The sequence below is a fragment of the Empidonax traillii genome, unplaced genomic scaffold (assembly GCF_003031625.1).
Source record: "Empidonax traillii isolate 1590-97213 ecotype Southwest subspecies unplaced genomic scaffold, ASM303162v1 scaffold138:size3245559, whole genome shotgun sequence".
Lineage (NCBI taxonomy): Eukaryota > Metazoa > Chordata > Aves > Passeriformes > Tyrannidae > Empidonax > Empidonax traillii.
The window spans coordinates 261,951-289,547 of NW_020955331.1; the positions used below are offsets into that span (position 1 = coordinate 261,951).

The 27,597-nt window shown below is 57.0% G+C and overlaps 2 protein-coding genes across 3 annotated transcripts; one reads left to right on the plus strand and one right to left on the minus strand.

Moving 5' to 3' along the window:
* Positions 1–13,054, plus strand: LOC114057570 (mucin-4-like). Its single transcript, XM_027883997.1, has 13 exons — positions 1–170; positions 1,989–4,492; positions 5,363–6,365; positions 7,704–7,843; positions 8,145–8,309; positions 8,583–8,738; positions 9,228–9,358; positions 10,293–10,381; positions 10,791–10,970; positions 11,377–11,529; positions 11,741–11,860; positions 12,168–12,209; positions 12,339–13,054. The coding sequence occupies exons 1-13, from the start codon at positions 110–112 to the stop codon at positions 12,353–12,355; spliced, it is 4,761 nt and encodes a 1,586-aa protein (XP_027739798.1). The 5' UTR covers positions 1–109; the 3' UTR covers positions 12,356–13,054.
* Positions 13,055–13,816: 762 nt separating this feature from the next.
* On the minus strand, positions 13,817–27,327 carry MUC4 (mucin 4, cell surface associated). 2 transcript variants are annotated; one of them, XM_027883994.1, is made up of 27 exons: positions 23,762–27,327; positions 23,308–23,447; positions 22,932–23,096; positions 22,695–22,850; positions 22,425–22,555; positions 22,104–22,192; positions 21,585–21,761; positions 21,341–21,484; positions 21,116–21,235; positions 20,704–20,906; positions 19,930–20,008; positions 19,514–19,684; positions 19,223–19,324; positions 18,780–19,016; positions 18,344–18,478; positions 18,069–18,247; positions 17,793–17,952; positions 17,598–17,696; positions 16,956–17,138; positions 16,790–16,863; positions 16,402–16,466; positions 15,914–16,113; positions 15,534–15,702; positions 15,296–15,448; positions 14,404–14,441; positions 14,224–14,321; positions 13,817–13,998 (listed from the first exon to the last, which is right to left on the minus strand). In XM_027883994.1, exons 1-27 carry the CDS (start codon positions 27,279–27,281, stop codon positions 13,942–13,944), a joined length of 7,044 nt encoding a protein of 2,347 aa, XP_027739795.1. In that variant the 5' UTR covers positions 27,282–27,327; the 3' UTR covers positions 13,817–13,941. The 2 variants fall into 2 exon arrangements, with proteins under 2 accessions (XP_027739795.1, XP_027739794.1); XM_027883993.1 differs by having other exon boundaries at positions 15,275–15,448.
* Positions 27,328–27,597: the final 270 nt, after the last annotated feature.

The following is a 27,597-nucleotide window of genomic DNA, read 5'->3' on the forward strand; positions in this document are numbered from 1 at the left end:
CTCCAGCTCTGCGGGAGAGGCAGGCAGGGAGGGACGGAGGGAGCTGCTCCTTGCTGCTCTCTCCTCCCTTTGAGCTTCCTAGTACTCTGCCTGCGTGGAGGCCTGAGGCATGGCGACTAGGGGATGGACGCTCTCCACCTTCCTGGGATGCTGCGTATGGATTCTGCATGGTATGTTCAATATTTTTCTGCTAGCCCATGTGCTACCTGAGCTCTGTCAGGGTGCAGCAGGTACACTGTGAGATGCTTTTCCCTCCTGGCTGCACTGGAAAGTCCTTGCAATAGAATGCAGCCAAAGAGGTGGAAAAGTGTTTTACAGGACAGGCATCACCCCGAGGGGCTGGTTGCAGGCGTGGAGCCGTGGGAGAGGTGAGAGCCCAGCCCGGAAGCCTGCAGGCAGCCGTGTACCCCTCCAGCAAGGGAAGCCAGCCGGCAGAGCAGGACCCGGGGATGTTCCCATCCCTCCCACGTCCCAGGAAAGAGCAAATGCTGGTGCTCCATGCTGGGGCCCCTCTTCCATTAACTTCCCATGAATGGGCGTGTGGGGTAGATGGTATTTCCTGCTCCTCACAGAAGAATTAAAGTAAAACATAGATTTACTGGGGTGGAGTGTGCCAAATATACCTGGGGGGACTTCACTGATGCGCTTTATTTTCCCTGAGATGGGGAAAGAAGCAGCTTAGCTCCTCTGGCTGAGTGGGCTGGTGCAAAGAGCTTATTTCAGCTGGGGAAGATGGTGAGGAAGCAGCCAGCCAGGAAAGAGAACGGGGCTCTGGAAGAGAATGAACCCCTTGAGGACTGGTCTGGCATAGGAGATAATGCTCATTAATGACTCTGCACAAGCTATCTGTAAGCTAACGAGCTGAGCCAGCGGTGAGGTTGGAGGCACCTCCACTGCAGGGAGTTCTGGCTGCCTGTCAGGGGGAACCTGATGAACCGGAGCACCAGGGTGGGGAGCAGGCCGGGGCTGTCGGGCGGTGGTGAAGCTCTGGCAGGTCTTGCCATCGGGGTGCCCTTCATCTCCCCTAATTGCAGCTGCTTAAAGCCAAGCGTCAGCAGATCCACCCAGCTCCTCCTGGAGCCAGCAGAGGCAGCCTGGTCTCCCCAGAGCCTGCATCCCTGTCCTAAATATAATGCTGGGTGAAACATCACCTGTGGGTGCCACTGGGTGCTGGGAGAAATGTCTGGGATGTGGGCAGGTGTCTCCTCCTTTCATCAAAACTCCCTCATGTGGGTCAGGATTTTGGCAGCAGGAGGAGTGAGCTGTAAGCAGGGTTTGGCCGGGGCAGCTTGCAAATATTCCCTCCACGGGCAGGGAACCCCTGGTTCCTTCACCCAGCTGGAGGCAACAGAGGTGGAGGCAGTAGCAGGTAGATACCCACCCCAGTAGAGGTTTAACAAATCTGCTTGAACTGCAGCAGGTCAGAATCCATCTGCAGTCAGGGAAGGCTTCTCTAAGCCTTGGCTGTCCTCTCTGCCAAAAGGCTTTGGGTAAAGTTATTTAAATATCCCTCAGACACCCGGAAGGCAAAAAAACGCAGACCCCCTCCAGGCTCTGCAGAAGTGACTGCACTCAGAGCTGCCCCTGAAGCAGCAGAAAAAGGGCTGAGGGCTGTCCTGGGGTGGCAGAGCTCCATAGACACCCCTGGGGCTGTGAGCTAGACTTAATGGGCCCCAGCTGTACCCAGTGGCCGGGCAGTACCATCCCCAGCATACCTGAACTGGGTTGCAGTGGCTGCCTTTTCCTCCCCACTTGCACCAGTGTCTCTCCCTCACCTGTGATGAGTTGTGTCCTGTCCTATCTGGCAGCTGCTAATGCTGAGGATGGAAGAGGTGCTGTACAGTGCTATGCCTAAGGCAGCCCAGACTGCACTCCTAGGCTCTTAAATCAGAGGCCGTGATGCTCAGGTGGAGGAGAGGTGGGTCTGAGCCCGGCAGGCTGCTGGCTCCTGCACCCGGCGTAATGTTCTGCTTTGTGCTTCTCTACAGGGCTTGGGGCTGCTGCTGTCCCTGTCACTACGGAGGGGCCCTTTACTGTTGGGACAGCTTATCCCATCACAGCAGAGAATGAGGGACCCAGTGCCCTGGTGACAGGCACTGTGGACACAAGCACCACGGCAGCTGATGCTGAGATAGACGAGAGCATCTTCACGAGGAGCCCCTTGAGTTCGACCTTCCCTCCCGGCACTGAGCAGGACTCCTTTGTGACTGCGATGAGTGAATATGGCCCTACAGTGCCAACCTGGGTGAATGTGACCCAGCCTCTTAACACATCTCAGGGTATTGAGGGGGTGTTGGCTGCTCCCACTACAGCCACGACTGCTGCTGCTATCACTGAACAACACCCTGCTGTCACCCCAGAAGCAGAGTATGAGGTAATAGAGGCCACTCCTGATCCCACCCTAGACATCACCCCAGATGTGAAGGAAGACATCCCTGTGGCTGTGACCAGAGGAGAGGACATCGACCTCAACACTGGCAACATAGCCCTCCCTACCACCCCTCCACCAGCAGACACCTGGGTGCCACAGCCAACCGCTGGCAGCCCTGTGGGTGTTGGTGTCACTGTGCTGCCAAGCCAAGGGCTGACCACAGCCATGGAAGCAGTTGAGGAAGTCGTAACTCTGCCTGCATCTATCCAAACTGGAGCCAATGCTGAATCCTCAAGTCCCAGCCCCAGTGCTGAGGAGCTGCTTACGACCCAGCAGGGTGGAGTGGTGAGCGGGATTGAGGGCACTAACCCAGAGCCAGCAGAGGAAATGGCCCCAGCTGCTGAAGAAAGTCCCTTGGCTTCAGAGTCTGGGAATGCAGGAGATGCAACAAATGGTGAATTCAGCACAGCCAGCTCATCCCATCTACCTCCAGAGAGCCCAGTGATGTCAGAAACAGAGGGAAGCCCTGGGGAGCCCTCCCTCCTCCCTGGCCAGGCAATGCTGAGCCCAGATGCTTCGCTAGCACCGTCCACAGGGTATGGGGATGGGAAGGGAGTTCCTGGGGTGTCAACAGAAGCTTCTGGTTCAGCCCTGTCACCTGCAGCCAGCGAGGCACCAGTGGCACCCGAGGAAACAGAGGACACTGCCACATCACTGCTGGCCCCAGAGGTTCCCACTGATGCACAGAGTCATGTGAATCTCCCAACCTCAGCCACTGTGCTGTCCACAGGGGACATGGGGACTGTGGGTCTGGACAATCCATCCCTGCAGCCTGACCCATGGCAGACTCCCACTGGAGAACAGCCACCACTGCTTTCTGATGCTCTGACAGATACCCCCAGTGCTCCTGGGGCTGCTTACCCACCCCCAGGGGCTGAAGCCAACACCCTGCCTGCAGCTGATGGTGCAGCAGAGACACCATCCAGCCCCGACCTCACTACTGCCCCAGAAGCACCCATGAACTCTCCATCTCTCGGAGAGTCACAGCAAGCAGGGATGCCAGATGGAACTCCCCAAGAAGCTGATGGACCTGGCACTGGCTTGAGTTCAGATTCAGATGCCCCCAGCCCAGCCCCTGTTGTACCTGATGGACTGGCATGGCCCACTGCTGGGGTTCAGGGTCAGGGAGCTCAGGGGGCAGAGGAAATGGCACAGGCAGGAGGTCCAGGGGATGGCAGTCCCTATACAGATACCCAGAGTGACATGAGCCCTTCATCCCCCCAGCCCTCAGCCTCTCCTGCTAATAATGGAGACCTGCTGACTGGAGGAACAGGAGATTTGACAAATGCTGAGCAGTCCCCTCCATCAGCTCTTGGGGAGGGAACAGGAGCAGCAGGAGGTGCGCCGGCACTGGGAGAAGTGTCCTCACCTGGTTCTGCACCTCCCAGCAGTGCTGGAATGGAGCCCGACCTCTCAGGAGCTGAAGGACCAGTGGACCTGCCCAGTGAATCTGCCGGTGCTCCCGGGGCTGTTTACCCACTCCCAGGGTCTGTATCTGGCCCTGCATCTGGGGCAGAGACACCACTGAGCCCCAACCTCAGTGGTGCCCAGGGAGCACCTGGGTCTCCATCCTTTGGTGGGTCACAGCCATTGGGAACGGCAGCTGGTGCTCCCCAAGGAGCAGGTCTCCCTGGAGCTGAAGGACTAGACTCTGGCTTGTCTTCACCAGGAGATGTCCCCAGCTCAGCTGTTCATGGACCGGTAGGACCCCCATCACCTGCCCCTGGGGACCAGCTTGGCACAAACCTGGGGCTGCCAGCAGCCGGAGGGCCTGGAGTGGGCACGGCAGAGCAGGCACTGGAAGGAGCAGGCAGTGGGATTGATTCTGAACCGTCTCTGAGCTCCACCACAGACAGTGGGATAGATCAACTTCCTGGTGAAGGTGCCTCATCTGGTCCTGCCTCTCCCAGTGATGTGGTGGCAGCACCTTCTGTTTCAAGGGGTGATGAAGCAGGACCCATCCCAGGGGCAGTCCCTGGCCCCGACAGCCTGTCCCCAGCCTCTCCGGACAGTGAAACTGGTCTGCTGGAGGGGGCAGAGAGTGCAGGGAATGTGGCACAGGCTGGAAATCCAGAGATGGTTAATCCCTACTTGGAGACAAGTCCTTCAGGTTTCAGCCCTCAGCAGGACCCCACTAACACCGGAGAGGTGCTGACTGGAGGAACAGGAGATTTGACAAATGCTGAGCAGTCCCCTCCATCAGCTCTTGGGGAGGGAACAGGAGCAGCAGGAGGTGCGCCGGCACTGGGAGAAGTGTCCTCACCTGGTTCTGCACCTCCCAGCAGTGCTGGAATGGAGCCCGACCTCTCAGGAGCTGAAGGACCAGTGGACCGGCCCAGTGAATCTGCCGGTGCTCCCGGGGCTGTTTACCCACTCCCAGGGTCTGTGTCTGGCCCTGCATCTGGGGCAGAGACACCACTGAGCCCCAACCTCAGTGGTGCCCAGGGAGCACCTGGGTCTCCATCCTTTGGTGGGTCACAGCCATTGGGAACGGCAGCTGGTGCTCCCCAAGGAGCAGGTCTCCCTGGAGCTGAAGGACCAGGCTCTGGCTTGTCTTCACCAGGAGATGTCCCCAGCTCAGCTGTTCATGGACCGGTAGGACCCCCATCACCTGCCCCTGGGGACCAGCTTGGCACAAACCTGGGGCTGCCAGCAGCCGGAGGGCCTGGAGTGGGCACGGCAGAGCAGGCACTGGAAGGAGCAGGCAGTGGGATTGATTCTGAACCATCCCTGAGCTCCACCACAGACAGTGGGATAGATCAACTTCCTGGTGAAGGTGCCTCATCTGGTCCTGCCTCTCCCAGTGATGTGGTGGCAGCACCTTCAGTTTCGAGGGGTGATGAAGCAGGACCCATCCCAGGGGCAGTCCCTGGCCCCGACAGCCTGTCCCCAGCCTCTCCGGACAGTGAAAGTGCAGGAGATATGGCACAGGCTGGAAACCCAGAAAGTCCCTACTTGGAGACAAATCCTTCAGCTTTCAGCCCTCAGGAAGATCAACTGCCTGGTGCAGGTTCCTCATCTGGTCCTGCCCCTCCCAGTGGTGAGGCCATAGCATCCTCTGTTTCAGATCCATCCAGCCAGAGTGCACTTGGAGGAGTGGACAGTGCTCCTGGAGCTCTTCAACCTTCCCTGGGTGCTGGGCCTGGGGTTCCTGCTGCTGCAGAAGAAGGGGCAAGTGAAGTGGCTGGTAATGGAGAGTCCATGGGGCAGTCCCAGGCTCCTACTGGAAAGGGACCAGCTGGTTCAGGAACCCCCGATGAAGAAATGGGAGATGTGTTGCAGTCTGCATCTTCTTCCTCATCTACAGAGGGGTCTTCATTACCTGGGAGGACTGATGAGGCTGTTAATGAAGCAACTCTTCCCGGAGCTGGTGGAGCCGACAGTGGCTTGAACACAGGCTTGGAGGCTGCTGGCCCCCAGGAAGCCCCTGTGTCTGTCCCTGGCATCCAAAGTGGTGCCAATATTGGACTTTCTGATGGAAAACAGAGCCAGGTCGATGTGGTGGAGGTGCCTGGAGGAGCCTCGGTGAATGGGGGATCTTCCTCTTCCGCCACTCTGGTTCCAGTGGCTCCAAACAACAGCGGCGTTTCTGACAGCACGGCCACCTCAACAGCTGCTTCTCTGCTTCTTCCTGAGCATGGGCTGAGCTCAGGGCTGGCACCCAATGGAGACATCCACTCTGCCCTTGGCACCCAGAGTGGGAACAGACCACTGCTGCCAGGGGCACCGTCTGGGCTGCCAGGAGAGTCTGGAGGCGTTTCTTGGTCTCTTGAAGATGAACTGGCCTCAGGGATGCCAGCACCTTTGGGAGAAGCATCCCCCCATGCTCCCGTATCCCCCAATGCTGCCCCAGTGCTGCCTTCTGCTCCACAGAGAGGAAGTGCTGCAGAAGGGGTTTCTGTCAGCCCTGGGCTTTCCGCTCCACTTGCAGCACGTGAGTCGATAGTGGGGTCCTCTGCAGGGGGAAAGGGGGAGCTGGGGGCTTCTGTGCCAGGGGCACCTGTCTTGCTCCTGCCTCTCTGCCAGCCAGGAAGCACTGGAGCCCCCTCAGGGGTTGCTGACAACCCTGTGCCTGGGAAAGCAAGTGCTGTGCTCCCTGGAGTGATGGCAGGGCAAGAGGACATGGCTCAGCTCCTTCCCAGTGTGACTGGATCTGGGGCAGATACGGAAACATCCACTCACTCCCCACTGCATGGGAGCCCAGGGCTCCCTGGCCTTCCTCCCACTGGGATCACTGCTGGTAGCGCTGGATCAAAAATCCCAGGTGTGTGTCCTACTGGTGGCTCACCATCCGCTGCCCTGCAGCCTATCCTGGACAGTGAGCTGGCCACCAGCTCAGCAAATAGAGCTCCTGCCACCACCGGGTCAAGCCTCCCCAGAGCCTTCCCAGGCCAGGGGGGATCCCAGGGAGGGTCCCCAGCCACTGCATGCCCCGGCACATCCTGCAGCCCAGCCCCTGCTGACCCAGGTCCACAAGCCCCCCTCCTCAGGGGCAGGGAGGTGCTTCCCAGGCTGGGAACTGCCACTGTCACCTCCCACACATCGTCCCCTGTGGTTCCAGCTCCACCAGAAGGGCCAGCAGCTGCCCCGGCCCAGCTGCCCAGCCCCGCAGGTACGTGACGCTTGCAGGGCAGCCGGGTGGGAGTAGCACATCCAGTTTCCCGCCGGACCATCCTGGGGGACATTCAGTGCCCAGAAAGCAAGGGGCTATTTGAGGCCAGGGCCATGGAGGACACGCAGCATGAGAGCCCCCTGCACATGAGCGTACACTGCTGGCAGGCTGAGCCTGCCTTCAGTACGGTCCCATCAGCTGGAAAAACCATCCCTTCCAAATGTTTTATTTAACAGACATAAATAGGGAACTGGAGGCTGTAAACATCTCTAGAAAGAGCTGTGGGTGTTTAATTCCCTGCTGTCCCCCTGATGTAGTCCTGTAGAATGTTTTTCCCCTCCTAACAGCTGTCCTTAAGAGCAATATCCCAGCGGGGCTGGATAAGGGAGGGGATAGTGACCACAAAGGCCATCACAGCAGGTTTAGAGCAGCTGTGTCCATGTAAGGCAGTGAAAGGGGTGGGAGTAAGCTCCTGCAAGGCAAGGTGACATTAAGAGTGTTCCAGGTGGTTATTGGCAATGTTCCTCCATCCTCCTTCTGCCCAACCTGTGTCCCATTGAAAGCAAAATAATTTCAACCCTTTAAAGTTTTTTGGCACAGACCAAAGGCTGTGCTGTAAGTGTATTTTGAGGTTTATTTTTTTTGTGTTTACTTTTCCAGTTCCAGCTGTGCCCCTCTATGGGTATGGAGCAAGGGAAAATGATCGGGAGTATGTGGAAAGGAGAGTGGATTTTAATTCTCCGCTTTTCAAGCCCGAGACTGGATTCCCATTCGGGAGAACCCTGCGTGACTCTCTCTACGTGAGTCTACCTGTGCTTGATTTGCTTGGGCAAGCAGCTATCACCCAAAAACCTGGGAAAGGCACCAGGGACCAGATGCCTGGAATGGGGCCTCGGCAGGGCCAAATCTATGGGGATGCTGCCAGGGTGTGTCTGCAGCAGGACGTGACTTTGTGGCCATTTTGGCAGTAGCAGGTGGTGAATTTCCCTGGGCATGGACTTGGAAAGTCCATGTGGACTTGGAAATGGGAGGGCTGCCATCCCAGTGTCAGGGAGTGCCACTGGTCTTGATCTCACCTGATGGAGGGATCCCTCTTCTCAGTTTACAGACAATGGACAAATCATTTTCCCAGCCTCGGACAAAGGCATCTTCACATATCCCAACCCTCCTCCCAGCGGCTTCAATGGCCATGAGGAGGTTCCCATGATCGCTGTATTTTGGGACAACGCCGACTTCTCCAGAGGTGTGGGCACCACCTTTTACCAGGTGAGTGAAGCCCCCTGGGTGCAGGTGTTACCTTTTGATTATAAACTCATCACCTACTATGTGGATGCCCCATGAGACGTGTAATTAATGGAGCCCATGAGGGGGTTTTCCTTTTTCTGGGTCAAATCTGTGAGCTGTTGGTCCTGTGTCACATCTTGAGCCATCCAAATTCTATCCAGACCCTTAGTTGTAAGGATCTGTGCATGACCCCAGTCTAGATCAGTCTTTTCCCTGCTGGGAGCTAATGCAGATGTGGGTGTATCCAACCTGCAGGAGTTCTCCACCCTCAACACGGCCAAACCTCCGTTTGTCCGTGACGTGGAAGCGAAGGTTCGGCGGTACATGAGGTCCTCCTACTCTGCAGCCTGGACCCTGAAAATCACCTGGGAGAAGGCACCTGTCTATTCATCATGGACTGACCCCCGGAAGGTAAGGGGCTGATGGATCACATAGGCTGGTTGAGTTGTCAAAACAACCCAAGATCCACAGGAGATCACTTTTTCTGTGCCTGAAAATAAGAAACCAGTTTTGTGACAAAGGCCAGTCTTGAAGAATTTTGCCAAAAAGGACTGGACTGTGCCCATGTTTTGGTGGTTTTCAGGTTTTTTAAAGGGACATATTTAGTTGAACTCTTCCTACTCTGTAAAACCTTTCTCTTTAATGTGGTGGGAGTTCGCTGAGCACCAGAAACACTGTTCTTCAGAGGCACAAAATGGTGTGAATTTGAGTCTTGTCATGGAACAGCTTCAAAGTAAAACCATCACATTTTCCATGCAAAATGTGAACCGGCTCAGGCTGTGTTTGCCTTGCAGCTCCAGACCTCAGTCCTGCCATTCCCCAGAAAGCACTGACCCATCCCTGATTTTAAACCCACCGTCTTCGCTCATTTTCTTACCTCTCTGCAACACTTGTCTCCAGACCATCACATACCAAGCTGTCCTGACCACCGATGGCTTCAGGTCCTACATCCTGATGCTGTACCAGGATGGAGGAATGCAGTGGGATTACACCAGGCTCGCTGCCACCAATGTGCTCATTGGCTACACCAGGTACAGCAGCTCAGCACCCCATCCCTGCCAGTTCTGAGCAATGGGGTACATCCCACCCATGGTTCCAGCTTGTTGAATCCTTCCCTGTGTGCCAGGACATGTCCTACAAGGATGAGGATGAGGACAACCCAAATGGGGTCTGCGTGCCCATATAGCCTAACATATGGGTGTCTCAGAACTGAATTTGCTTCATCAGTGACTGGCTCATGCTGCAACATGCTGTCTTGCTGGGCTGTGCTTGTTGTAAGATCCACAAATCCCTCTGGAGTCCTGGGCCCCCAGCATCCTGGCAGTTTGGGTGGAAGGAGTGGGAAATAGGGGATGTTTGCTGAACTTTGCACCAGTTGAGGGAAGGGATTTCCGTGCTTGGCCAGAGCAGTCGCTTCCTGCCTCCTCACATTACATCTTGCCCTGTACACAACGTCTCCTGGGTTTCCTCATTAGCTGCTTGTTGCAGCTGGGTAAGGAAAAGGTGGCCTGGACTGGAAGCGCAGGCGGCACAGGGGTGTGTGTATGTATGTGTGTGTGTGTGTCTGTGTGTCTGTGTGTCTGTGTGTGTCTGTGTGTCTGTGTGTGTCTGTGTGTGTCTGTGTGTGTGTGTGTGCACTTCCCTGTGCGTGACTGCTTGTGGGTTTCTGCTCCATCTCACCCAGCAAGATGCTGAAAACCGTGAGAGCTGCTTGTGGGGGTCTTCAGGTGTCTGTGGGTTGCACCCCTGCTGCAGCAGGAAAGTTTGCAGCACCCAAAACTAACTGCACCCTGCACAGAGGAGGAAGCTGGGGGAGATGGTGTCTTTGCCCTCCTGTCCCTGGAGCTGCCCACTGATCCTGCCTACTCAGTATCAAGAGGGTTGAAAGGCAGTCTGAGGAGGGAGCTGGGATAATCCCACCCAGGAAAAGCAACCCCTGATTTTTCCTCTTTCCTCTGTCCACAGTGGGGATGGCTTTTACCACAACGATGACCTGAGTAAGAGACCTCCAGCTGCCAAATATCGCCCTGACCAGTTCAGGGGCTACAACACAGGTAATGCCACACAGCCAGGGCAGGTTCACAAGGATCACAAGGAGGGGGATATTCCTGGGGAATGAAGTCCATGCTGCCACTGTGGCAAGGCTCTCAAGGAGTTCACCAAGGCCAGGCTTTCCCCCCAAGCACATAAAACTTGCTAAAATACCCTGAGGCTGAAACATCCCTGCTGTGGCCATGGACTATTTTTGTTCCAATGGCTGTGTCCAAAGGCTTTCTTATTTGGCAAGAGCGGCTCCCCATTTCCCTGCTGTTGGGTGGCTGTTGAGGATGGGGTCCCATGGCTGGGGGTCGATGCGGGCTTGGCTTCCAGCATCTGCATCACACAGCTATGACCTCGAGGTGAAACAGCCCCTGTGGGCCCCTTGGCTGGACGTGACAGTTCGTGGTTTCTCTCCCTGCTCAGACCTCCGTGGGCTGTGGATTTACAAGCTGGAGAGTCGTGTGGGCATCAACTACCGGCTGAAGTGCCTGGCATGGACGGGGCAGCAGCAGGAGCCGCGGACATGGAGCCAGGGCCTGCCCTCCTGCCCCTGCTCCCTGCAGCAAGGGCAGCAGGATCCACGCTTCAAGAGCAGCCGTGGAGGCAAGTGGACATGCTACTTCCTCACCCTCCTCATCCCTGAGCTGTCCCTCCCCATCTTCCCTGCAGGGTGGCTGGGGTCCCTACTGGCAGGGTGGGCAGGTGACCCTAAGGAAAATGGGGGGGGGCTGCCCTTCCCTGCAGAGACAGGGAAAGTAAGGAGGAATGAGGGCTGACCTGTCCCTGTCACGTTAGACTGTCCAGAGCTGATCTAACACAGATAGGGATGCTGGGGGCCAGGATCTCACCCTTGAGGACCACTTGGATGGTCTCCATCAGTCCCTCCAAACCCCTATAGCACCGTGGGTCATGTGGATATCAAGGAGGCATCCCCGGCCCCACTCCTTGCCCCGAGGCAGAGGTGGTGGCCAGGCAGAGCTGCCTGAGGCTCACTGCAGTCCCGTTTCAGGCCGATGGGCTGCCCGTGTCTCCATGCTGCACTCGGCCTCCCCCAACCAGCACGGCGCCGGCGTCCGCTGCCTGTATGACAGCCAAAACCAGCTCATCGAAGGGCGGCAGGAGAGGTACTGGAGGTCCTCCAGGCAGGCGTCACCCTACCGTGGTAAGCACAGCCAGCCTTGGCATCCCCTGGCTGGGACTGGCATTGTTGTAGCTTGTAAACAATTTTAATCTCCGTGCCAATCTGTTTCCTGACATGCTGTTTCCCTCGGAGGGAGTGTGGACCAGCTAAAAGCTGAGGCAAGCCTTGCCCTGGAGCCAGCCTGTCTCCTCTCCATTCTCCTTCAGCCCCTTACTCTCCTTTTTGCCTCCAGACCAGGAGCTGAAGCTGTATGACTGGTGCTGCAACCGGGCGGGCAGTGCCCACCTCTGCACCCGCTACAGTGAGAAGAGGCCAAAGATTGGCTGTGATGGATACCAGTCACCTGGCATGGGTGGGTTTCCAGCCTGTGAGTGCTGGGGTGATGCTGTCTTGGTGGCCAGGGCTGGGGAGGGAAGCAGGAATGTCCCAGTCTCCCCGTGGTGAAGGCAGGAAGAGCCCTGGGCGGATGAGGGAAAGGATTTGGGGCACCCACATGTAGTCGTGCCATGCCCTGAGCTGTGCAGGGCTGTTGGGGGCATCTTCCTCAGCACAGAACCAACAGCTTTGTCTGAGGGTGACAGCAGTGGGAGGGGAGGAGGACCACAGCTGACGTGGTTATGGTGTAAGCTAATGCAAGGCTTTCTTGCAACCCTGAACAGATTCCTCGGAGGAGGTAGAGAGAGACTCGGGTGAAGAAATAGGTGAGCAGGATTGCAGGTCTCCTTTCCTTCTGTCCATGTACCCCTGCAAAAAAGTGTTCTGGGGCTACCAGTTTGCCCCAGGCCCGCCTGAGGGTAGGTGACTGAGCAAGTCTCATTTCTTCTTTGCAGATGAAGATGACGAGTAACTGGGGGGTTGCACACCCACAGCATGGTCTGGGCCACGGCTGATCCTTCAAGTCCTTTGCTCTGCTCATCCCCTGTGTCCCCCCCTAGAACCCATTGCCCCTGCCCACCACGCAGGGCATCTCACTTGTCCAGTGCTTGTGGTTGCCTGCACTGGCAACTTCATATTTCTACATGAACTACATTTCCAACCCAGACTTGTCCCAAGGAGTCAGTTCCTTCAGTTGTCCTTTCCCGGATGCAGCTGAGTGGGTGCCCGTGGGCACCTCCTTGCTGGCGGGGAGGTGACAGGTACCCCCCACCACACACACCACCCTTGTCCTTCCTACATCCCACTGTGCTCCCACACTGCTGGGTGAGCCTGCACCCCTGGCACCCAGGGAAAGGGTTTCTACACCTCACATGGGTTGACTCTGGCCAATCCCCTGAGTGCCAGGGAGCACCAGGCTGGTCCCATGAGCCAGTCCTGTCTTGTCCCCCACCCATCTCTCACTGAGTGGTCCCTGGGCCCTGTGCCCAGGAGAAGGGACCGATTCTCCAGATCAAGCCAGAATCAGCTCAACCTGTCTGCTGGGTGTGTGAGGGCAAAATGCATCCCCATGATCAGAAATGTTGGGAGAAAAATAATATTTGCGTGTAAGTGAGCACCTTCCTTTCTTACAAAAAATAAATCATTGTCAAATCTTGTTTGTTCAATAAAACCTCTGAAGGTTCTGAGCATCACTGATCCTGCAGCAGCCCTGTCCTCTGCCGAGCTGGGGTGGGAGGTGGTGGTGGGGCAGGCTTGGAGCAGCAGGATTGCAGGATGCTTCTGTCCATGGATTGAGAGCTGGGGATGTGGGTGTCTGGGCTGCAGCTAAGCCAGAGTCTAGGGCAGTTGGTGGGGCTGGAGTTGGGATCTGACGGGGTCTGATACACTCTCCTTGGATCAGCATTTCCCATCACCAGGGTTGAAGGGCCATAGGGGGATTGTGGGGACCACAGCCTGACCTGTGTGATCTGAGCCATTGTAAGCAGTGTCCATGAAAACAGTGAGAGGAGACTTGCAGCTTTGCAGGGGGAATGAGAGGATGGAGCAACCAAAAAAATCCATCTTCACTTTGGTTCTGTGAATGGGACCAAAAAAAAGCTGGTACTTGATAGCTCAGCAGGAGGGAAGAAGAGCTGGTGAATGGACCCCCAGAGTACAGACAATTTAGCAGCATGCCATAATTTTTCGTTTATTCTATTTTGTTCCTATCAGATTATACTCACTGTTTTGCCCCACCTGACCTGCTATCAGGGACTCTACATGGTTTGGTTACATTGCACTAATGAATATCCCAGTGCAGACACATTCAAGGTCAATCCTGGTTGTCTCTGCAGATGGGAAGGTGCAATCTTCTTGCTTTGGTCACCCAACATAAACCCCACATTTTTCATTCAAAAAAGCTCCTCCTCCAGAGCGGATCCTCCCGCAGAATCCAAAAGCCTGTCCTCTGCTTCCATGTGTTGGTGTTGCTGGAGACCCTGAGAGCAAGAGCAGAGCGGGAGGCAGCATCTGATTCCTTGGTGAGCCTGGAGGAGTCGGAGCAGGACCAGTGGCAGGCTAGGGCTGTTGCAGGGGCTGGTTTGGGGGCCTGATGTGGGGTCTCTGGATCTTTATCTGTAAATAAGGACAGGCCTCATGATGTTGTCAGTATTGCACGGGCTCTGCTCTCAACAAAGAGCTCAGACAGTGGTGTGCATCCCAATGCCAGCCAAAGCATCCACGATGCTCCAGGACAAGGCACAACTCTCAAGCATCTTCAAGGCAGGGGGCCAGGATTCAGTTCCCAGCCCAAAGCTCCCCACCCCAATGCCCCACAGGGACAACAACCCCTGGGCAGACCTGGACTGAGGGGTCAATAGCCTGGAGCTGCGGTTTCCAGGGCCTTTCCAGGGAGTGGGAGTGGATGGGCTCTGCTTGCTCTTCTGCCATTGTCAAAGCTGGAGCAGGGAAGATGAGCAGAGCTTGAAGACTGGGGTGAAGCAGAGCCTTGGTGGAGGCAGTTTGCAGGGATGTACTTACAGGAGAAGGGCCGTGTCCTCCAGAAGGTCTCCTTGGCCCTGAGAGGGGGGAACAGAAAGGGGACAACATGTGTGGGGATGCTGGGAGAGCCCCTGCCTGCTCCTGGAGTCTGAATCAGATGGTGAAGGGACCAGTGACTGACTGTGGGGGTGAGATGAGGCTGTGAGAAGAGGAAAAGCCCCAGTTGCTGTGCACACAATTTCTTGCTTTGCCACGAGTGCAAACTAACAAAGTTGCTTCCTGGAGATCCCCGGCTCCAGGGCCAGCAGGGAGCTGGGAACATGGGCAAGACACACCTCCAACCAGAGCAGGTGGCCTGGGGCTCTAAGCTTCCCTTGGTTGAGGTTGCCACCCCAGGACCAAGGGCTGGGGGGAAAGGAAGGAGATGATAGTGCTTGCACCTAGCCTTGCACTTTGCCATTCTTCTGTTAACTCCCTGCTCTGCTGGAGAGGAAGGTCCGATCCTGAAACCACTTTTTCCTTACTCCAGGCCATCTCTTTCCAGACATGTGAATGTGAATTGCAGTAGAAATCATTTGGGTGGTATTCAAATTAGAGTTAAATAAAAAGCCTATCTGTAACCAAGCAATGGGTGGGATGAGGAAGAAATGCAAACTTTCCCTGACACAGTGAGAAAGGGAAGTTAATGTTCAACCCACCGATGCTATCGCACCTCTGAGCAGCAGATGACTGGGAAATGAGCTGAAAAATGCTAAAAGGTCACCCAGTCCCTTCCCCAGACCAGATAAGTCCCACCACCTGTGGATCTTCCAAAGGTGAATTTTCCATCAGATTTTCTTTCTGACACCCAACCTGCTCCCCTGCTGTACCCCCAGCACCCACCCCAGTGTGGGTCCAGTCCATGGCTCACCCCTGGTGCTGGCGGTGGTACCGGCGGCAGAGGTGCAGGGTCAGGCAGGCGATGGCAAACAGGAGGCAGAGCAGAGCCAGGGCTCCCAGCAAGATTCCAAGGAAGGCGGCGAGGCTGATGGCCAGCCACTCGCAGCGGGTGCCGGCCGGGGAGAAGATGGAGAAAGGCAGGCAGCTGTGGATGGGGAAAGAGGAGCAGTGATGCCGTGGGGAGATGTGGCTGTGCTGGGTGGCCTTGTCCACCCCAGTGGTACTGCTACCTGCACGTGGGCCCCTCGGGCAGGTGCTGGCACCGGCTGCCGTGCTGGCAGTAGCCCATCTTGCAAGGGGAGACGCAGACAAAGCCGATGGTCCCCACGTAGTGGAGGCGGTAGCCCTTGTAGCCATACAGAGCACAAGGGAAATAGTCCCTCAGCTCAGCCACTGTCACTGGGGAGAGAGGGCACACGGGTTAGGCCACACAGCATCACCCCTTGATGCTACTTCAGATCTCCCCGAGCTGGACCTGTGCCTGGGGTGGGGGAGGCTGCCCATCCTCCTACCCCTCAGGCATTAACTGAATGCTGGGGCACAGAGAGGGCAATGGGAACAGCGGGGTGCTCCTCCCACGCTCCATAGCTCAGCGCTGGGAGCAACTCACGCTTCACCAGGTCAGTGATGTTGTCCTGGTGCAGGCGCTGGAAGAGGAGCCCTGTGCCTGCCTCCCGTCGCCCCTGCCACCCATTGAAGGCTCTGGTGATGGCCACAGGCAGCTCCTCGTTCAGGAATCGGATGACGGTGCTGTGGCTGTCATAGGCAAACTCAGACACCACCACGAAGGTGAAGCCATCACTGTCTGTCCTGCAGGAAAAGATGGGGCTGCTGACAGAGCCACTGCTGCATCATAGAGTGACTGAGCCTCACTGTGCCTCAGTATTCCCATTTGGGTGGTGTAAAGAAGGGATGAGGCAGGAGGCAGAGGATGCCAAATGGCTTGTGTCTCTAGGGGTTTACCAGCATCAAAGCTGGAAAAACAGACTCTGGGGTGGGGGAAAACGCCCTTTGTACATCAAACCCTGTGGCCCCATGCCCAGCCCTGCCCTGACAGATCACTGGGGTGGGCATGGGTCTGCTTCACTGCTGACTCACGTCTGGGTGACGTTGGTGTTGCTCTGGAAAGTCTTTACCTCCAGGGAGCCCAGGATGGCTGACACCTGCAGCAAGGGGAGTGGGAAGGCATTAGGGGAGGGCAGAATGGCACCAGCATGGGGAGAGGCTGAAGGGTGATGCAGGCACATTGGCTGAGCCCCAAGGGTTGTCCTGGCCCTTGGTTCATGTGCTGGGAACCTGGCACATGGCTACAGTCACAGCTGGCATCACACAGATGGTATTTCCTCCCTGTGGGCTTGTGGATCTGCTGGATCCCCAGAGATCCCATAGGAGGGAGGCATAGGGAGGCATGGGCATCCCAAGCTGCCATGCTGCCCAGTGTGCTGGTGTCCCCCCCTCCCTCAGCCCTTCCCCTCCAGTGACATACAGTGCTGTTGACTTCCTCAGCAGTGGTGTTTAGCAGTGTCCTGACCCGCAGCTGGATGCTTCGCCGGGGCAGATCTGCTGGGGGAAAGACACAGTGGTGGCTCTGGAATCCCAGGACAGGGGTGAGTGGGATTGGGGTTCACCCCTCACCGGGTACAGGCACCCACCTGCACTAGGCAGTGGCCGAAAATCCCCCCCCGCCACCAGGCAGCGCTGGTCGGTGAAAGCGGAGGGGCAGGCACAGGTGGGGGTGCAGGTGATGGGGTGCAGGTGGCAGCGTCCCCCGTTGCTGCAGTAGCCCTCGGGGCAGGAGCGGGATCCACAGGCTGAGCCACAGCCTGGCCTCTCACCTGCAGAACAGGGAGCCCAGATCAGCTAGAGGCATCAACCTGGCCCCAGGGCACTGGGCCATCTGCAGCCACTCTGTAAGGTCTTTCTTCCAAGATTTGTTTTGTTTTTCTTTTATATGTTAGGACTTGTAGTGTAAAGTTAGATCCTCAAGCAACAGCCCTGCATCCCCCTCTCTCAGCTGCAGCCATTTGCCCTTGTGAAATCCCAACCTGCTGCAGTAGAATGAGAGCAAAAGCCATTACCTCAACCCTACCACAGCCATCTGAAAACAGGGCTTGATTTCAGCCCCAAACCTCTCTCCAGTCTCTTCTGTTAAGGACAGCAAGGCTTGGGCTCAGAGCTCAGCCAGCTCCCCCTTCTCTACTCTCTGGCCAGCCTGGGTCCCGTAGGAACTCTCTTCCAGAATACCCAGGGGTGATGGGGCTGAGGACCGTTCCTGCCAGGGAGTGTGTACTCACTCTCCTCACCGGCTGGGCAGGAGCAGACGTAGCTGCCCACCGTGTTGGTGCAGGTGGCGTTCCCCAGGCACTCCGTCCCCTGCGCGCACTCGTCGATATCTGCCGAGGCAATGCACCGTGGCACCAGGGGTGCCACCTTGGCTCTGGTCCTGCAGGCTCTCCAGGTTCCCAGCAGCCAAAGCGAGCCCTTGTCACCTGAGCAGTGCTGTCCATCACCAGTCAGGCCAGCTGGGCAGGGGCCACAGCCAGTGTACGGGTCACAGCCCACACCAGGGAAGCATCCCTGGGAGCAGGGGTCCGGAGGGTCCTGGCACAAGGGACCTGAGTAGCCACTTTCGCACCTGCAGGCTGCCAGCTGGGAAGGGGACAGTGAGACTGGCTTAGGAGGATGGGTGGACAGAGAAGACAGCCAGCACAGCTGACATGAGGACAGGCACGGTGTGACACCAGAGGAGCTCTCTGGCACACTACCTGCAGGGAAGACTCCCTGAGGGTGACAGTGTTGCTGTAGTCACACTCCTGGCTCCTGCTGCATCTGCAAAGGGTGAAGCGGAGCTGGAGGAGCGCAGAGAGGTTGTTGGACCCGACAGCCTCCAGGTTAATGGTGAATGGGACTATCCCACGGGGTTCCCACGTCAGGGTGCCATTCTCTGCGGGGAGTAGAGGTGGGAGTCAGAGGAGGTGGCAGAGGAAAGGGTATGCCCCCATTCCATCCTATCCCATCTTCCCCATCTCTCCTTCTGTACCTGATATGTTGAGTTCTGGTGAGAGGTGAGGCACAAAGCGCGCACCCACCCCCAGGGCGTGGTACTGCCTTCTGACCTTCTCTGCCCTGAATGCCGTGACCGAAGCGTCACCGGTGATGACCGGAGGGAAGGAGTCTGAGGAAAGAGCAGTGCAGCACACTGGTGGTTTGCAATTGTGGCCTTGTCACCCCTTGGCTCTGAGTCCCTCCTGAGGACGGGACCCCAGGCAGGTGCTGCTGTGACCACCCACTAACAAGGCCCTTGTGTTGCACAGCGTGGTGGCATCTCCCAGGCTTGGAGGTGAACCAGCTGGGCAGTGCAACTCCAAGACCTTGGTGATTTCTCTCCTGTCTCATGTGGAACAAAAGAGCCCAGGGAGGGAGCAGGGCATTGTGCAGTTACCCCAGCCATGGAGGTGAGGATCTGCTTCACTTACTGAGTACTGTCTTCCTCTGCTGGAAGTCAGCTGCAAGGCTCTGGGTGGCCAGGCCCAGGGCCAAGTTCCCTGTGCTCAGTGAATCGTAGATACACTCCTTGCTGCCATGACACTGTGAGGCTGCCAGCTGGTACTGGTTTTCATTCTCCTGCCGCAGCCGAGACAAGAAGATGGGTGTGAAGTTCAGTGCCAGTGAGTCCAAAGGCTGAGCAAACAGGCTGTTCTCACCAACAGCCCCTGCAAGAGAGCAACCATGGAGACAGTCTTGAGTTTTTAAGGTTCCTTATGTTTTAGGGTTCATTTCCACGGAGCAGTGAGGAGACCAAAGGGTTTTTCAGGCGTCACTGTTTTTCAGGCAAGTGTTTAAATGTTTACAGCTAAAGCATGCCCAAAAGGTGCAGGAAGGAGGGGATCATCAAGGTGGATCCTAAGCATGGACTTACAGGTCATCCCATAGTTATAGATTTCCTCCTCGCTGCTGTTCACAGGGATGCTGGTACCATTTGGCATCTGGAAATCATCTGCGGGGTCATGGTCCCACACACCTGGTGGAGCATTACCAGAGGGATGGAGTCTCCCTCGACAAGTTTGACATCCTCTCCAGTGCTGGCCAGAGTTTAGTTTAGACCCAGGGGTTCCCACCCTCACAAGCACATTCCCCCAGTTTTCCAGCCTGCTTTAAGTTGGGAAGGGAACTTGCACCCCAGCTCTGCAACAGTGCCAGAAGTCCTCACCCAGGAGGCCCTTGGTGCTGTTGCGGTACCAGTCGGGCAGGCTGCAGACCACGCTGAGGATCCCGGAGGTGGCCGAGATGGAGATGGCGATGGTCCCATCAAAGACGGCCGTGACAGAGGAGGCATTGATCAGCAGAACTCCAGGGCTGTAGTACACCTCGTCACCCATGTCTGCAAGAGAAGTAGAGCACAGAGGAAGAGTCTGCTCAAGGTTGGGGTCTGAAATGAGGACCATGAACTTGTGGAGGGGAGTGCTCCCCATCCACCCTGCCCAAACCAGAGAGAGGTGCAGGTGGGAGATGTTTGATGGAGCTCAGGATGGTTGCCCTTATGCTGGGCAGGGCTGGTGCCAGTGGCTAGGGATATTCCTTGTCTCCTGCAAATACATTAAACATTTAACAGCACATCCTGCTCACCTTGGGAATAGGAAAACTGGATGGTTTCATTGTTCAGGAGTACTTGGATGTCACCCTGGCTTCCCAAGGTCCATTCAACCTGCAAATCACAGCAGATGTCCCAGTCAGCCCCTCTGCTCCTCCCTTCCTGCCATCCCCCCATGCTGGGGACACTTAAACCCTGTCCTCCTCCAGCCCTGGCAGAAAGGCTCAGCCCCAGGGCCCATGTTGGCATGTTCTTTACTCCAGGAGACACGTGATAAAGCAGCTTTGACGATTGCACAGAAGAGGACACCAGCTGCCCCTTGCCACCACTGGCACGGGGCACACCGAGGCCACTACTCCAGCTTGTCTGACCATGACGATGTGGAGAGCTGCACCAGTGGGCTGCTGGCTCTGAGCCCCCTTCTTAAACTGCTCAGTGGCTGTTTCTGGTGACACCAGGACATTCTGCTTAATGGAACAGGTGTGGGGAGCAATTCTGCCAAGCAAGGAAGAGCATTCACTTGTGCTAATGCACACAAGGAGTGTGCAATGACGAAGGTGGAGCAGACCATGCTCCTGCAGAGTTCCCAGTCCTTTCTGACCTTTTTGCAAGAGGTGTTAGACCTGTGTCTGGTGAGTCTTAGCCCATCCCACCACTATTAGCACTTTGTTGAAGTGGTGGGAGGTGACTGGAAAAGGAGAGGGTCCCACCCGCATCACTCTGTAGGTGATGTAGAAGTGATGCCCAGCCTGCCAGAGGCATTTCTCCCATTAGAAGCTCTGACCCATACCCAGGTCACTCCTACTCACTGTTGTGGTGGTTGTGGAGATGTACTGGGCAGCAAATGCCACGAAGTTGGTGGCCTGGGCCGTGCCGGTCTGTGCCGTGCGCCCCTGCAGCACGAAGCTGGTGTGGGCATCGCCAGTCAGCAGCAGGACAAAGTCCCCGAGCCCATTGAAGGTGTAGGTGAGTCCATCCAGGGTGGTGATGTGGGGGTCCCCAAAGGCGCCAGCTGGGGTCCAAAGGAGATGGAATCATTTTGGGGGAAAGGAAGAAGAGCAAATGTTGGTATCATTTCAGGGAGGAGAGCACCCCCAGGGATGTGCTGGTTCAGCAGCCCTCACTGGGATGATTAGCCACGAAGTGTGGTTAATGCATGAGGTCCGTGCATGGCTGTGACACCCACTCCTGGCACAGAGGAGGCAGAGCCTGGGGACTCACCGGGGGTGGGGGGCACATATCCCTCACAGCCAACCCTCGGCCTCTTCTCAGCAAACCTGGAGCAGAACAGGGGCTTCCCCACACGCCGGCAGCACCAGTTGAACGCCTCCAGCTCCCTGTCTGTGGAGGAAGGTGGCTGGGGGCTGGGGGCTGTTGGGGCCCTTGCTGCACCTCTGCTCGGTGCTTGGGGTGTTTTAGGGTGAAGGAATGACAGTGCCCACTTACCAGAGGTGGGGTGGATGGGGAGGCTCCATGCTCTCTCCTGCCAGCCTTCGAGGAAGCTCCCATCTTGGTACAGACATCGCACCCCAGCTCCGGTGGGGCTGGGGGATGCAGTGCGCAGCATCTTCGTGGAGGCATCTGCCAGGCCTGAAATGGTGTGGGAGGATCACGGCCATCCCCAGAGCAGGAGGGGAGCCCCTGCCATCCTCCCCCCGCCATGGATGGCCGCAGGGGGCTACATTGGTACCTCTGCTCCAGCGGTAGCGGGGGTCCAGCTCTGCCTGGGGCCGGGAGCAGGGGCATGGTGGCAGCTGGCTGTTCCAGGTGGCCGGTGCTGGCTCTGCATCCAACCATGCCAGGCACCACAGCCTGTAGTTCACCCGGGGGCGACTGTCCAGCCTATATATCCACAGTCCACGCACATCTGGGGAAGCAGCCGGAGAACAGCACTGCTCAGCCTAGGTCTCACCTTGTGCTGAGTGATCCCGTGGGACAGCAGTCCCTGGCCACTGACCTCACATGAGGTCTCCAGGCTCCCTCTAGAGCCGGTGTGGCTGTGGCAAGCCACAGCAGGACATGGGACACCCATGCAAGGCACAGCAGGACACGGAACACCCATGCTCTGCTCTTGGTGGCCAGCCCTTGCCCAGTGGCTTCACTGGCCCATTGCCTCACAGGGATATGTGCTGGGGACATGCTCCTGGCACAGAGCACACAGCTCCCTCCATCCATCCCCACCTGCCCCGAGGACTCCCCTGTGCCGTACCGAAGCCGATGCTGCTGTGCTGGTCTGGTCTGTACTTGACAGCTCGTGGCTTTTGAGTCAGCTCGCTGTTTTGGGCATAACCATTGCCGCTGTGTGGAGAGAGAGGGTTTGGGGTCACCTTTCCAACATAAACCTCCTCTGCTACCCACAGAGCAGTTGGGGTGGCAACTGTTGTGGTTTGCAGGAGAGAGGGTTTAAATGTGACAAGGTTGTTCCAGGAGTGAGAGTTGGGCTCTCCTGGGGATAACATCTCCAATGGTCCCAACACAGTGCTGGGAGAAGTTTCTGCCGTCTGAAAACCCAGTCAGGCGTGCACAGCACCTGGAGAAGCCGATCAGCACGTTGCCTGCAGCCAGCTTGGTGTAGTCCCACCTCATCCCGCCGTCCTGGTAGAGCAGCAGGGCGAAGGAATAGTTCCCATCGGTAGTGAGGACTGCCTGGTATGTGCTTGTCTGGAGAAACCCAAGGGTGTTAAGAAACCCTTAACATCCCCAAAGCCTCCCCTGCTCTCCCCACAGTGCAGACCGAGGTGGTGAGATCTGAAACAGCTGCCAACAGTCCCCTCTGTCACCTGGGTCCCCCACTGCTCACCTGCGTGTCATCCCTCTGGGATGGATATGCTGGAGCCTTCTCCCATGTCACCTTCAAGGTCCATTTTGCTACGTAGGGGATTTTCAGGTATTTCTCAATCTTTGCTTCCACATCCTGGACAAGGGGGTCTCGGGTAGAGCTGAGGGTGGAGTACTCCTGCCAGTTGGCAAGAGAGAGGGTTAAATGAGAGAGCTGGGAGCTGGGTTCTCCCAGGAGAACATCTTTAGTGATCCTTACCTGGTACCAGGTGGTGCCAATGCCCTGGGAGAAATCTGCATCATCCCAAAAGGCAGCCACCATTGGGAAACTCTCCCGGCCGCTGAAGCCCCGGGGAGGTGGGTTGGGGTTGGACGGGAAATAGTTGTCCGTGGGTGGGAAAATGATCTGTCCATTATCTGTAAACTAACCAAAATAATTTGTTATTTGCCTACAACCCAGGCAGCTCCTGGGATGGCTTTTAGCCTCCACGAGTGAGCAGAAACCAGCCAATTTAAATTTTATAAAAGAGATGATGGGACAAAGTTTGGTTTCTGCTCCATTTCTGTGTTGTTTGCTTTTTTTTTTACCAAAATGGCAGCACATCCCTTATGTGCTCAGTGAGGGGGGAACTCACATAGAGAGCATCTCGCAGCGACTTCCCAAAGGGAAATCCAATCTCTGGCTTGAACAGCGGGGAGTTAAAATCCACCATCCTCTGGACGTACACTTGGTCCCCTCCTTCGATGCCAAAAGGGTAGAGGGAGGCTGCTGGCACTGACGTGGGCAGGAGATTAATGGAAAAGGTTTTAAACCATTAATGTCTACTTTATCCATCCTGCAGCCTGGACAAACTCACCTACTTGCTGTCAGGATACTGTGCCTGTTCTCTGAAGAATTGTAACCCAGTTTTTAACCCACTCTTGGAATGCTCTCAGTTTTCCTATTTTGCCTCTCCCTATGAATCTGGTACCTCAACATGCAATGCAGATGAGACACCCTGGACCAGGCTGTACCCTCATTCATCATGATGCTTGATTGGCTGACAAACCCTTCCTGCTCTTGGCTTTGGGAAAAGAAAATCTACTTACTGATAAGCTCATGGGTGGGTTGGGGCTCAGGGGCAGGATTTCTGTGGCCAGCAGTGGTGTGGGCAGATGTGCTCAGTGCTGGTCCTCTCTGTGTCCCAAAGGCAGAAGATGGGGAGGTGGCAGGGCTGGTGGTGGCTGGTGGTCTCAGCAATGCTGTGGTGCCTGGAGCTGGGAGACCTCCCAGCTCCTTGGCTGGGCTCACTGGAGCTGTGGATGCAATGGCCGTGGTGCTGCCTGCAGTGATGGATGTGGTGCTGATGGCTGTGGTGCTGCCCTCAGGGATGGCCACGGTACTCCCTGCAGGGATGGCTGTAGTGCTCTCTGCAGTGATGGCTGAAGTGTTCCTTGCAGTGATGGCTGTGGTATTCTCTGCAGCAATGGCTGTGGTCTTGCCTGCAGTGATGGCTGTTTGGTCCCCCCATGGAGGTGCCCCTGGAGATGTCTGGAAGGCAGGAGGGGATGTGCTCACTGCTTGTCCCGTGTTGTGGTTGCTGGCAGATGTAGAAGTGGTGCCTGTTGTTGACTCAGTGGGGGTCTGTCCAGCTGCCACCTCCCTGGTTGCACCAACACCAAGCAGGGATGAAGGGGTTGTTGTTGCCTCCTCTGCTGGGCTGTTCAGGCTGGGGAGGGGTGAACTGGGCACTGCAACAGCAGGGCTGGGACTAAGAGCACCCTGGGACACAGCAGTTGTTTCCAGTGAGGAGTTACTTGGTGGGGACAGGACAGATTGCCCACCTCTGCTTGTCTCACTGTGTGTTACAGTGAGGGACAGGGCACTACTCGTGGTGATGTTCCTTGCTGCGGCAAATGGCGTGGCTGTGGTGGCCCTGGTCACCACAGAGGTGTCCCAGCCCACTGAGGTGGCTGGCGGGGTGGTGTTGCTGGGGAACATGCTGGTGGCTGGTGTGGTGGCCAGGTTTGTCCCAGTGGAGTTGGAATCAGGGACGTGGGTGCTGCTGGTGCTGGCTGAGGGTGCTACATCCTCATTGAGGCTCTCAGTTGGGGTGGTGTCTGCACGGGCAGTGATACCTTCAGCACCTGACCAGGATGCAATTGTAGTCTCCCACAGGTGTGTGTGGCCAACAGCCAGTGTGGTGACCCCAGCTATGGGCTCGTCCTCAGTGACTGCATTGAGAGTTCTCGGGTTTGGGTTGTGGATGCTATCAGTGGCCTCAGGAGATGTCCTCGAGGTGACATGGGGGCTGTGGGGAGCAGAGGCACTGCTGGGAACAGCAGAGGCAGGTGTTGTGACCCTGTCCATACTGACATCACCTGCTTTCACTGCTGGACCAGTGACAGTGATGCTGGGGGTGTCAGAGGGTGCCACCATCTCCAGATGGGTGCTCACAGGGACAGTAGAGGACACACTGACATCTGTCTCAGCAGTGCTGTGAGCAAGGCCAGGGGAAGGTGCTACAATCAGCTCTGTAGCTGTGGGTGACACTGAGCCCATGACGGCCACTGCTGTAGGACTTTTGCTGCCCAGGACAGAGTGTGCTGACAGGGTGGCATCGCTGGCTGCTGGCTCAGTCACCCCAGTCATAGGAGTGGGCAACCCCAGGGACAGCCTCGCAGCCTCGTTCCTCATCATGGGAGAAACTGTGTCCGTGTCCAAGTTCATGCCCATGTCTGAGGTGGGCTCAGCAGTGCGGTAGCTGTGGAAAGATGCAGCACTTGGATGGGTATCGATGCTGGCTGTGTCATGGGGTGACACCTGTGGGCCTATCCCCAAAGAGATGTCACCGCTGCGATGGGTACCTGTTGTGGCACCCACCCTTGTGTTCTCAACCAGGGTTGAGCCCAGAGTTGCCTGCACGGTGCTGTCATCTCCTGCCAACTGGGACGTGCCCTGGCCTCCCTCTGCAGCTGCGTTTTTGGGGCTTGGTGGTACCATGGGCTGGGATGTCTTGATAGTGGCTGTGCTGGTGAGGAGTCTGGCCTTGGTCAGTGCTGGGCTGGGGTTAGTCACAGCCAGTGGGGCTGAGGGACTGCCCTTGGGAGCTGGAAGAGTCAGATTCACTGGGGGCCTTGTTTCAGAAGCATCATTCTGTTGGGCAGGTGGCTCTGGTGATGGCCTGGCAGTGATGGTCGCATGTCTGGAAGTTGGCCCTGCTGCACTGGCATCTGGGTTCTCCTCCGTGCCCACCTCCAGGAACCCCATCCCCGTTGCTTGCCCTGTGATGCTGCCGTCGAGCTGGGGGTCACCTGAAGCTCCTATTGCTGGTGGTGTGGTATCCAGGGACAATGGGGATGTGACTGCTGCCATCTCTTGTGGGATGCCAGATGGGGGCACCCCCAGAGCCATTCCTACATTGGCACTGCCTTCCATTAGGCGGGGGACATCTGCTTGGGGTGCCATGGGGACAGTGACTGCTTTGAACATCCCTGGGGTAGCTGGTACAGCTGTGCCGGTGCCAGGTGCAGTGCTTGGTGACCACGCCTCTGTCCCTAGAGGTTCCCCATGTTGTGTCCCAGCCCAGAGTGGCGCACCTGGTCCGGGTACAGGTGTGACAGCAGTTCCTGAGGTTCTTGAGCCTGCCGTGGGACCAGGCTGGCTGTGGCTGGGGGATGCATCAGGTACAGGCAGGGTGGCTCCGGTGTCCCCTAGCTTAGTGATGGCAGTGCCACTGGCCAGTGATGCTTTTCCCATCCCTGCTTCATGAATTGGAGTGTTGCTAACAAGGGAGGATGGATGTGCAGTTGGCAGTGTCCCAGTGCCATACACAGCAATGGAAGGTGTTGGTGCAGCAGCAACAGCTCGAGGGGCCCTCTCTGGTTTTTCTTCACCGGCACCCATGAGGGACAAGGGCACAGCCATACTGGGTCTTGTTGGATGGGTTCCACCTGATGAGGGGGTCTGGGGGAACAGAGAGCCTGTGGAGTGCAGAAAGGACCTTAGAGAAGGATCACCAGGGTCATCAAGAGCTGAATGTGGGGATAGGCTCATGCTGAGCTCCCCTGGGGTGGCCTTGGTCTCCGAGAAAGCAGTGCCCACTGTAGCTTTGGTGCTGTCCTCATTCCTCATGGACACCAGCTCAGCATTGGTGCTTCCCAGAGCTGGGAATGATACAGTGGGGATATGCTCTTCAGCTATGACATCCACTACCACAGCCAGCGTGCCTGGAGCTAGTGTGGTGCTCTGGAGGTGAGTGACAGCACTGACTCCAGGCAGCCCATCTCCAGCAGTTTCAGGAGTGGCGCTGTGGCTGGCGGGAAGCATCTCTCCTGTGTCTGGCACAGCATCACCAGGGATTTGGGGCAAAAGGGCTGGAGGCAGCTGAGTAGGAGGCACAGGGGGGTCCTGGGAGGCACTGTGGAGAGTGTCAGACAAGGAACGTGTCGCTGGCTCTGCAGCCTCGCCAGTGCCAGTGGCGGCAGAAGAAAAGGTGACCTTTGCTAAGGATGCACTTGAGGAGTCTGCAGATGGTGGGGATGCCATCCTGGCTCCTTCTGTGACTTTGTCGGGGGGGGACCTGGGGAGGCCAGCGGCAGAGTTGGCTGAGGCTGCTGATGTCTTCATGGGGCTGCCCCTGTCCTGAGAGATGCTGGCTCCTGGGTCTGAAGGTGAGGCGGCCTCATCCAGCGTGGCCTCCTGGGACAGGAGCGAGGCAGGTCCGTGTGGCTCAGCAGAGCTCTTGCTGATGCTGGGGTGTGATGTCCCTGTGCTGTGCTCGTCCTGGGGGAGCAACAGCACTGTAGTCCGTGCTGTCCCTGGCATCCCCTCTGCAGGGACAGCACCCATGGCAAGACCCACCGCATGCCCCGTTGGCGTGAAGGACAGAAGCTGCTTGTGCCAAGTGGTGGTGGGAGCTGGAGGGGAGCTGCTTGGGTGGCTG